The sequence below is a fragment of the Hemiscyllium ocellatum genome, chromosome 1, assembly GCF_020745735.1.
Source record: "Hemiscyllium ocellatum isolate sHemOce1 chromosome 1, sHemOce1.pat.X.cur, whole genome shotgun sequence".
Lineage (NCBI taxonomy): Eukaryota > Metazoa > Chordata > Chondrichthyes > Orectolobiformes > Hemiscylliidae > Hemiscyllium > Hemiscyllium ocellatum.
The window spans coordinates 80,121,647-80,133,616 of record NC_083401.1 but is presented as its reverse complement, the minus strand read 5'-3'; the positions used below and the strand labels follow the sequence as shown (position 1 = coordinate 80,133,616).

At 38.6% G+C, this 11,970-nt stretch overlaps 1 protein-coding gene across 1 annotated transcript in view; it reads left to right on the top strand.

Annotated features, from left to right (window-relative positions):
- Positions 1–5,497: 5,497 nt before the first annotated feature.
- pde4d (phosphodiesterase 4D, cAMP-specific) overlaps positions 5,498–11,970 on the top strand; it is a 613,923-nt gene continuing 607,450 nt past the window's right edge. The window contains exon 1 of the mRNA XM_060823636.1: positions 5,498–6,768. Coding sequence (XP_060679619.1) covers positions 6,716–6,768 — 53 coding nt within the window. The 5' untranslated portion in view covers positions 5,498–6,715. The remainder of the gene's footprint in view (positions 6,769–11,970) is intronic.

Genomic DNA, 11,970 nt, shown 5'->3' with positions numbered 1-11,970 from the left:
GATGAATGGAAGTCAAATAATGGCCACTTCATGCCACTAGTACGGTTAGTTTTCTCCCCAGTAGTCGGGGGTCACAGATAGCCTTTCTGTCCAATACAATGGAGTCATCTGCCTGCTCGAGGAGAGTCCCTGACCTGCTCCAATCTGGGTATGGATTGGGGTAGGGGGTTGGTTGCTAAGAGCTATGCCTCCGCTTTTACTTTTGACCCTGAAGTAACCTGTCCCCATGATCCCTGCCTCATGACTCCCCGCAAAAATGTACTTCCCATACCCACTGCTCCTGCACCTTCATGCAGGTCCTTGGCCCCCTCCATCGCCAGACCATGGCAACACGACACCTGGAGGAAGAGCGCCTCATCTTCCGCCTAGGAACCCTCCAACCACAAGGGATGAATGCAGATTTCTCCAGCTTCCTCATTTCCCTCCCCCCACCTTATCTCAGTCCCAACCTTCGGACTCAGCACCGCCTTCTTGACCTGCAATCTTCTTCCTGACCTCTCCGCCCCCACCCCCTCTCCGGCCTATCACCTTTATCTTAACCTCCTTTCACCTATCGCATTCCCAATGTCCCTCCTCCAAGTCCTTCCTCCCTACCTTTTATCTTAGCCTGCTTGGCACACCTTCCTCATTCCTGAAGAAGGGCTTATGCCCGAAACATCGATTCTCCTGCTCCTTGGATGCTCCCTGACCTGCTGCGCCTCTTCACAGTAGCTGGGAAATTGTGCTAAAATAATGAGATTTGTCCAACATACCAGCAAGTGAAAATTGGCTATAGTCATACTCACAAACCTTATAGCTAATGCAAATGTCAATGATGATTTTTTTTCATCATCACTCCAGTGTAGTCCTGCTCCAACAACAGATCAGGCATAAGGGGGTGGTAGCGCAGTGATTATATAGTTGAGATGGTGTGGTCCTGAGGATGATCAACCTTAAGTCCAGACCATGATGTCTCATGGCATGACTCAAAGTTTAGAAATCATCTGCTGATTATTAATACTGACCTGGCAAATCCATATTTCCCCATGTACTCCGTTAGGACAGCTTCAATGTCCATCATCAAGTGTGTTTCAGTAGCAGCATTACTGCTCAAGCCTTCTAAAGTCCTGCCAGACTGGGTCTGCACACATGGTTGGAAAAACAACAAGTAAGAAGAACATTCTTGACCTCATCCTCACCCATCTACCTATTTCAGAAACATTGTTTATCATAGTGTCGGTTGGAGTAATTTGTCTTGTCTTCACATGAAAGACACTCACAATCCTGTTGAATGGCATTACGACTGTGCTGAATGGGATAGATTGAAAGCGGATCCAGCAGCTGAAAACTGAACCTCTATGATACCTGTCATAGGAGAATTGTAATTCATCTCAGCCTGCAACCTCATAAACTGCCATATCTCTCAAACTACCATTAGGATCAATCCAAGGGATTAACCTTCGTTTGGTGTGAAGCTTGGAGGATATGTGAGAAGCAGCAAAAGGCATACTTAAAACTGAAGTGCAGGCCTGCTTAAGGTACAACGCTGAACTGCATATATTCCAAATCATGGAGGCAACATACTGTACATAGAGTTAAGCAATCCCACAACCAATGGATCAGCTCAGTGCTCTACAATCCTGCTGTATCCAGTTATGAGTGATGGTGAACGATTAAATGACCAACTAGATGAGGAAGCCCCACAGATGTCTCCACCATCAATGATGAGAGAGTCCGATACATCTGTGCAAATGGTAAGACTGAAGCTTTTGCAATACCTTTAACGAGAAGTACCCAATTAGGTGGTTGTTGTGTTGTCTATAACACAAACTGTCTCATTATTTGAGAATCTTCAAATGGGATTGAGCAATCGTCAGTGAAAATTCCCACTTCCTGACCTTACGCTGAATAGAAAGTCATTGAAGCAACTGGAGATGGTGTGTGAGGAACACCTGCAGTGATATCCTGGAACAGAAATGCTTCGCCTCCAGTTAGGGGGTTGCATGGTGGCTCAGTGCTTAGCAGTGCTGCCCTACCATGCCAGGGACCTGGGTTTGATTCCACCCTCGGATGACTGTCTGTGTGGAGTTTGCAGATTCTCCCTGTGTTTGTGTGGATTTTGTCTCAGTGCTCCCACAGTTCAAACATGCATAGGTTAGGTGGATTGGCTATGCTAAATTGCACATTGTGTCCAGGGATGTGTAGGTTAGGTGAATTAGCCATGGAAATGCAGATTTACAGGGATAGGATGGGTCTATGTGGATGCTCTTCGGAAGGCTAGTGTGAATTTGGTGGGCCAAATAGCCTGATTCTACATTGTAGGGATTCTATGATTATCACAGTCTTCTTCCTTTGTGCTAGATATGACTCCAGCAGGTGGAATTTTCCCCTCAATACCAATTTGAATGGTATTCAATTTGATTCAACTTTACTAGTGATCCTTGATGTCATGTGGTCATTTATTGCTCTGATGTCAAGAGCAATCATTTTTATCTCACTTTCAGGATGACCTTTCTTTGTCTACATTTGTAGAAAAGCTGCAACTGTTATCTGGAGCTGTAATCATGTTAGAACCCAAGCTGTGCATCTTCCTTCACTTCTGCTGACTGAAAACAGACTGGTGGAGTGATGACTGAAAACAACAAATGCTGGAGATTACAACGGGTCAGGCAGCATCCATGGAGAGAGAGAAAGCTAATGTTTTATGTCCAGATGACTCTTGATCAGAGCTGAAGTGCAGTGTGGAGGGGGCAGCATTGATGCTATAATTTGGGGTGTAGGAATAGTGGGTGTAGGGTGTTGATACAGACAAGATTTGGATAGTTCAGATTAACTTGTTCAGAATATGAGAATGACAGAATAATGCTGCTAGTTTTGAAATGTGGGGAGGGGACAGAGGACATGATAACAGAATGTAACAAACGGGAAGAAATGGTTCACAATTTAATTCAATATTAAGTCCAGAAGGCTATAAAGTGCCGGGTCTGAAGATGAGATGTCGTTTCTTCAGTTTGCAAATGTGATTCACTGGAACACTGCAGCATGCCAAGGACAGATATGTGGGCATGTGAGCAGGACACTGTGTTAAAATGACCGGCTATGGGAAGGTCAGCATCCTGCTTGCACATAAATGGAGGTGTTCCACAAAGTGGTCACCCAGTCTAAGTTTGGTTTCTCCAGTGTAGTGTAGGCCACACTGGGTGCAGTGAATACAAGACTGGAGGAGGTACAGGTGAAATGCTGCTTCACCTGGAAAGACTGTTTCGACCCTTGGATGATGAGTAGGGAGGAGGTGAAGGAATAGGTGCTGCACCTTCTGCTGTTACATGGGAAGGTGCTGTGGAGGGTGATGGTGGGTGATATTGATGGCTGTAGAGTGGACTACTGTTCTGCCAACCTCACATTTCAATCACTTAATCTGAACTAACAACATCTTTTCTCTACTAACACCATATGCCCACGACCCGCACACTATCCCACCCGCAACTGTAGCATAAAAGCTGTCCCCTCCACACTTCACCACTTCTGACAAAGTCATATAGACTCAAAATATTAGCTTGCTGTCTCTCCATGGATGCTGTCTGACCTGCATTGATTGTTTTCAGTACAGATTCCAGCATCTACAGTAATTCTCTCTTACCTGATGGAGAGATAGTTGATCAGATTGGATTAGTATTGCATTTGTGAGCAGGACATACTTACTTATACATTTCCACACTATCGGCTAGATGCCCTTTCTGTATCTGTAATGGAATAGTTTGAGGGGCCGACTATGTTTGGAGCACAAGTCTTTAGTCAGGGCCTGTCTTCTTTTTTCTGTCCAGTGAACCAACTGGTACTTGATATCTATAGAAAGATTCAAATTGGTTGAAGGTTGGCTTCAGGGCTGACCTTTATCATGCTATTAACACCTACCCTGTACTCAGGCATTGTCACTCCTTGATAACCATTTCTATTACCTTTGCCTTTTGTTTGATAATATCTTTGATCTCAAATGTCACTTGTTCTCTTACTTTTCCCCGACCTTATCTTCTCTTGCAGTTGCTCCTTTTTGTTTCAACAGCAGAAGGCATAGCACATTACCACCTCTCTTCGGTTTGAAAGGAGAGTCATTTCAACTTAAAATGCTGACCTTGTTTCACTTTCCATTGATGCTGCCAGACGTGATGGGTTTGTCCAATACCTTATGGTTCTGTTAATGGCATTTGTGATGCTGAGGACTTTAGGAGTTGGTAAGGCTGAAGTACTGACTTGGCATTTCTGGCTAAAGATGATTGCATAGGCTTTAGTCTTCTCTTTTAAATAGAAACATAAAATATAGAAAGAGGAATGAACAATTCAGCCTATTGAGTCTGTTATACCATTTGATATTATTTCACTGCCCTTCTTTACACTTACTCCTGACATCCCTTGCCTATGCAAATTCTGAGGGGTGTAGAATTGCTTATCTTTGATACAGGATGCTTTGTGTGTGTATATAGCTCTTTGTTGCAGCTTTACCAGCTTTGGACTAATAAAGAAAAAATAATATTCATGCCACACAGTTGCCAGGCAATTACCACAAGAGAGTATTTGATCATCAATAAATTACCCCTGTCAATCCTGGTGTTTATTATTGATCAGAAACCTAACTGATTTAGTCACATAAATGCGCAGGCTGCAGGATGAGGTCCAAATTCTGTGAACGAGTGACTCACCTGACTGGACAAATTCTGACAAGCATTTATGATGCACCAGCATGATGGAATATTCTCCACTTGCCTGAATGGGTCCAGCTCCAATAACGCTCAAGAGATTTGCCACCATCCAAGACAAAGCAGCCTGCTTCATCGGCCGCTCTGCCACAATATTAGGCGCAGCTTTTGGCAGAGCAGGACTGTGAATAACAATGTGGCATTGCAGTGCTACTGAAAGGTTCCTCAGGACTTTAGCTTAACAGAGAATGCAATACATTGTTATGCTTAAAGGATAATTTATTTTTAATTGAATCATTTAACTTCTATTGTCATGCACCCTTTTAAACAATACTGAAATAATATTTGAGTTCATTTGTAATTATGAAATAGTGAATCATGATCACTTGTTCAGTGATCTACTTAATTTCGAACATTTCCTCAAAACAAAAAGTCCCCAATTTAAATGCACATTGTTTTTTTAATTTGTCTTTTGAAGCTTCTATCCTATAACTGTTCAGTTCATTGTTTACTACTTCCCACTTGTCCTAAAAAGGCATTAACTATGCTGTCAGGGGGTCCTTGAGGGTATTTTGAAGGGCACCAATTTTTAATAAAATTAGTCTGTTTTAAATTGAGATTAACAAACGTTGAAATAATTTCTTTTACAACAAACTGCAAATACATTAATATGTGCATTTCCTGTGATGGTGACTGAAAACAAGTCATTTGAATACGTTTGCTGAACAGGGAACCTACCTAAAGGAACCCCTTGACGACAGCACATCCCCTGTGCAGCAGCATTCTCACAAGATTGAAGCTGGTTCTGCAGCAGAGTAAAGTAACCGAGGAACCGAGAATGTGCTGAACCTTTCAGCTCTGTATGTCAGACACTCTAGAGATGACTGAACCCACATACTACATTTTCAGGACTCTTTTCTGTTGAATGAGAGCCTTTCCTCTTGTTCCACCTTTAGAGAAATGCAAGAGGTTTGGAGAATGCAGACTTGAAGCAGATGAACCCATTTACAATGAGGGAACAGTAATGACAACTGTTGGTGAACTGGATTGGAGAAAAAGGAACACGGACGGTAGGGAAGAGGTTCTTAGATGACATTCGGATTTAGAGCATTCCTCTTCACCTTCCTTTGTATCATTACTGACATCCTCCTGGTTGTTATTATTTACTTTTATGACAAATTGACACAGGCTGCATGGATTAACCAACAACTTACTTGTTTTGAAGCATAGAGGTGCACATCGTTTCAATAAATTTCTTTCAGAAATATACGCTATACAAGAAAAAAATTTCAAAATGAGGCGACAATCCCAAAAATGCTGTTTATGGTAGTAAGCCATCACCCTGGGGCTTGGAGCAATAAGTGCTCAGTGCCTTGCTACAGATGACTGAATCCACGCTCTTTTAACTATTATTGCAAAGTTAAATTAGTAGCAGTGGAATATTGTGAGTGATATATCAACATCATCATCATCCCAGGAGGAAAACTCAATGAGAAAGCATTTGGTTTCTGTCAGTTCTAAGATGAACATGTGGTGCAGGAAGGCTGAAAGGTTTACTGAAAGAATACGAAGAAAAAGAAAGTAAAATTACACACCTTCCTTTAATGACAATTAAAAGTGTTCTGCAGAGTTGCCTCAGCCTCTTTTACTGTAGAAATTTTACATAATGCTGGAAGATGTATTTTCTGTTGGAATGCTGCTTTCTGCTTTTTTTCTTTGTTCCTGATCGTAAGTGCTGTTTTAGTTGTCTGTCTTCACTAAAAGCAGGTGCTTATCCGATTTTTTCAAGTGTTTGGCTTCAGAAATTGTCATAAGCAGAACAATGACAGCACAAGTGTTTCAAACTACAGTCTGGTTTTAAACTGTTTCTATTTTACATGAACAATCCAATGACTGCAGATGTACAAAAGTGACCCTCCGTACATTATGGTCAAGATTAACAGGGAGGATCTATTTGATTGCAATCAGAAGCTGATTTTGTGTTAAAGTACATGCACAACTTCAATTTATTGGATTTGATGAATTCCTGTAAATGAAGATTCATGGAAATGATGCATGTGAATAATTTCCCCTTCAGGAGGCATTCGTGGATATGGTAAGTTCAGTTGCAGAAGTAACAGATAAAATTTGATGAAAATATATTTGCAATGCACGTGTTTCTCATTCAGAAAGATATGTGAAATTGTAGCATCTTAACTGTTATTAGTACAGCTGTGAATCAGATACAGCACACTAATTTATCATTCAATAGATGTGTGCTTCTACATAGAGCAGAGTGCTCAGAGATTTATGTACTGATGCTTTATGTTGTCTTTAACCTTGGTATATTTTATAGGAAACTGAATATGATCATTATAAAAACACAGCTTCAGGACAAATGTAATGTCTCTTGAACATAATTATTATGTAAGATGTTTATAATCTTAATTCTTCTGTGAAAAATCTCACTGATTTGAATAAAAAGGTAAGATCAGGAGAAAGATGAGGTTCTTCAGAATGTTGTTATGAAGTCAAGGAATTAGCTTTATGCCACGTAATTTCAACTCATGAAAAATCCCATTACTCCTTATAAATGTGCACAGAGTGAGGAACATGCTTTACTAGTTAGATTTTTTTAAAAATAGACTTTCATATATCCTGTAATTATAGCAATATATCATATACTTAGCTAAAAGTTCAAAATGTAACAAAGCAACATGATGCAAGAGTTAGTTTTAATCTTTATTGAAGAAAAGATTTGTGGGCCTAAATATTTTCACATTTAGACTATGTACCATATACTTAGTAAGTTGACTTTGACGTATTTGAAATGCGAGAAATGCAAAATATACATTCACTTAAGAGCAGGGAGGTTAGTTCTCCCTCTGGTATGAGGAAACAGGAACTTGTCAGAACTTGACCTGAGTGGTTTGAAAACCAGTCTAAACCTGTGCATTACCTTTCATCAATGATCTACTTGTTAAATTACTTGTTAGTTTTCATGCAGTTCACTTAAAATAAAATGTTATGAACGCTAAATATGTCATGTAGAAACTGAACTACCAGTAATGACATACAACTCGAAAGTGGAGAAAAAGCAAAATTGGGAACAATGAAAAGCAGCAATTTTGCTTTTCAGAATTGAACTAATTTAAAATAAATTCTAACTTTAAAACTCCTGCTCTCTTTTGTATTCCTACTGTTTGGTTGTAATATTCTCATGCGTGTGATTTTGTTGAGGATAGAACAGAATGAACATAGTGTTGATAATTGTTATCTGAGTCTCAGTGCTTCCATTGTAGATTAACTTGGTTTGCTTATTTTTTGAGCTCACGAGTTAGTCGACCCAATTTCTCCAACAATGTCAGTATAGCTGACAATTTAAACTAAAGAGAGCAGCAAAACAGGGATGCTAAAGTTAATCACATGTATTGAGACATATTTTATGAGTTTGGTGATGATTTCTCAGCATGGAATCAGAATAGAAACAGTTTGCTTGTATGCAGTTAACCTAGCTCTGTTTGGATTTTAAGTCATCTGAAAAGCATTAACTTACATGCGATGATTGGTCATAGTTACCTCCATAGGAAAGTACTGTACCACCCCTTTAAGTGAATAGATTAGTTTTTCATTGGAAACGAAATTGACCAGGTTATGACCATAGTTACATGAAATTCTGACCTCAGCTCATTGAGCACATAATGATTTTATTCATGGATTATTTCAACAGTTCACCTGTAACCCCTAAACTTGAATATGTTCTGCCAGTGAATAATAAAATCTGTTGTCATTTTCATTCATACATTGAAGTTAGACCTTTCATTCCTTACAGAAGTGAAAATTATTAGTTATTGAATGGAAGAACTTTACCATCTGTCCATTTGTTTTATTGCCATTTATTAGGGTACACCACAATTACTGTAAAGTGACACTATTTTCTCTGGGTTCTTTTGAGAATAGAAAATGAGGGAAGTAAAAAAGGAATTGTGCTGCAACTTACGTCTTATGAACGGTGTAATGTTTGATGAAGTTGTTTTTAAATATGTGACATTCGAATTGGGATGGCTATTATTTAATTGTGCTCATTTTTGCCTCCTCCAACACAAAAAAAACACCCGAATATGTGCTGCATAAAGTGCCAGACCAGCTGATATAAGCTAACCTATTATTTCAAAAAATAATAAAACTAGAATAGGCAAATGAGAGGGGAAGGAATGATGGGTTTGGAAGATTTCTAATGTTTTCTTAGTCATTCAATTTTTACTACCAAATGTTCCTTGCATCAGTTCAATAAGCACTTATGTCATTACGGCAAAGGTTTAAGATAGATTCAGAGTCAGCTACCAGAGGTGAAAGCGCATGGTGCCAAACCACTGCACCATTCAGTAACCATTTTAATCAATAGTTTGAATTGGGATTTTCTGAACTTTATGAAATGCCAAAAGATTACTTTGGTGCAAAAAAACCCATCAAATCTGAGAATTTAATAGAATCCCTATATTTTAGAAACAGGACTTTTGGCCTAACAAATTCACACCGACCCTCCGAAGAATAACCGACCCACTCCTATTTCCCTACCCTATTATCCTATATTTATTCCTGACTAATGCATATGACCTACACATTCCTGAACACTATGGGCAATTTAGCACAGCCAATTCGCCTTACCTGCACATCTTTTGGATTATGGGAGGAAACTGGAGCACCCAGAGGAAACCCACACAGACACAGGGATAATGTGCAAACTCCACACAGACAGTCACCTGATGCCCTGGCGTTGGAAGGCAGCAGTGCTAACGACTGCATTCTTTCTTCTTTTAATGCATTTCCACATTTTTTTCTACAATCCCTGATGTTACATTAGCAAACTCATTTAAAATAGTGAATGAATAGTCAAAATTTAGAATCTATAAAGGTTAATTTTTTTTATTTGGTATTACAATTACCTAGAATTATTTATAATTAGATACAGAAAGGTACAAGATGTTTTTTAACATGGATATTTGCCAAGTGCACCGGTCGGAGACACATTGTTTTTAATTATGCCGGAAGACAAATAGTATATAATTATAGTGGAAAGACAGTTAATACTGTCTAAAACTTGTGTATGCCCTTTATTCAGAGAGGATTAAGAAAAATATGTTTTAGGGTCAACAAAGAATAATCCTCAACTTCACGTATGCTTTTGTTATTTCTCCAGTTTAAAAAAAAAGTTATCTTAATAAGGAAGGCAGGTAGATGTTGCATTATTAATCAATAAAAAATGTTGAAATGATGGTGTCTAGTGTCGCTTGTTTTATATCTGTTGTCGCAATGTGTCTATATGTAATCCAGTCTGATGGGGTTTAAGGAATATTGTGAATTTTGAGGTAATCTCTTTTAATGTTGACATTGAAACAAAATACCATGAAGTATCTTGGGCAGCTGTTTAAACATTTGAGGTTTTAACCTTCTCTGTGCTGTTTTTTTTCAAGTGTTACACTGCTTTTGTCCTATATATATATCTCAAGAATTCTCATTCAGGAGATGGTTGCTTGAAACAACAAAACATTTTATTAACTAAGTTCAATTTGTTATTGAGGTGTATTTTTGTCTGGGAATTAGGAAACCTTGAGTCCAAATACTGTATTTGAAGTAAATGTTCAGACAGTTGGACGTATGCAATTCAACCATCAATACTCTCATCCATATCCTCACATTTCTACTGTGTTTAAATTTCCCTTCTCTGTTTCACCTTCATCTTTTTGTTAGCAAACCCTAACCGGGTCAGAAAAGTAAAATCTTTCAGGTTACCCAAACAGCAGCATGTTAGGCTTGAAGCTATTCAAAATTACTGTTTGTTTAGTCATCTGATAACATTACCCACTATAGTTGGAAGCTTGAGAGGTCTTTAAAATTAACCGACAGGCACAGACACGACTCCTTTCTGAGGACTGCAGTAAGCTTCAAAACATGGGACAACAATTCCATTTTGCTTTATTGCCAGGCTTAGTCTTAAGTAGTGCTTCTGCACAAACCTAACAAAATAAAGCATATGAGTTATCTCTCAAGCCTTTTTGAAGACTCAGAAAGAGTACTGTTTCAGTGAATTTGACTTGTTTCCCTTCATGTCAGTCTAATTTTTAAAAAATCATTCATGCGATGTGGGTGTTGCTGGCTTGGCCAGCATTTATTTCCCATGCCTCGTTGCCCTTGAGAGGTAATGCTAAATTGCCTTCTTGATCCATTACAGTCCATTTGATATAGGAGGACCAACAATGCCTTAGGAAGGGGGTTCTATGATTTGGATCTAGTAACACCGAAGGAACAGCGATATATTTCTAATTTTGGATGATGAGTCACTTGTGTTATGACCAATGATAGCAAGCTAAATCAATCTTAATATTGCTGGATTAACAACACAAATACATTAAAATATTGAAAGACCCTCAAATGTTGCCCATTTATTTCTAACCAGACTCTACAAATACCAGTACTTGGACCCCAAGTTAATAATTTCAAGAAAAAAATAATTTATTATTAGTCCTGTAACTTTGGCCAGACATGGCTAAATAACAAGGTAATTTGATTACTTTTTATGATTTAAACCTATTTTCTTAGATTGTAACTGATTGTACAGAGACAGACTGACAGAAACAGTTGAAGGATAAGTTATAAAGAAATTAAAATAATTCTAATTTGCCAATACAATTAAATAATTTCAAATTATGGATGCCAACTTTTCAGGCAATCCTTGAATAATGAGTTGTTCAGAGCCACAACTATATGTCTAATAAGTCATTAGTGAATGTGAACAGATTCAGTAGACTTCCAAAATTAATCACTTATCTCTTACAGACTGGGATTTTTCCCCCAGAACATTCAACAATGCTTTAACTGAATGTAAAACTGAGAGAGCAAAATTACAGCAGCCAGTCCCAAAGCTTTCAAAATCACTTTGCACCTACCAAAACCAGTCTGAACCAGCTTAGTGCCTCCTTTATTTGATCAATACTCTCTGTGGTTGACAGGTTAGCATCAGTCTTCCCTTGTTTAACCAGCTCAGTATCCAACAAGCTTCAAACTCTGTGCATGGCAACATAGTGTTAAATCATCCATGGCATTCCCATAAACAAGTTTTAGGAAGCATTCTATGTACAAATGTGATGAAACAGCTAAACTATTGCTATAAGGATGACAGCCTGACAAGTGCAATCTTCAAGATACTCTGAAATTGCATCAGTCAAATAAAATGCAAGTTGACATATACTCACTTTTTATATCATACATTTGTGATGGTAATTTTCACATACCAACAAACCTAAAATGCAGTTTAGTA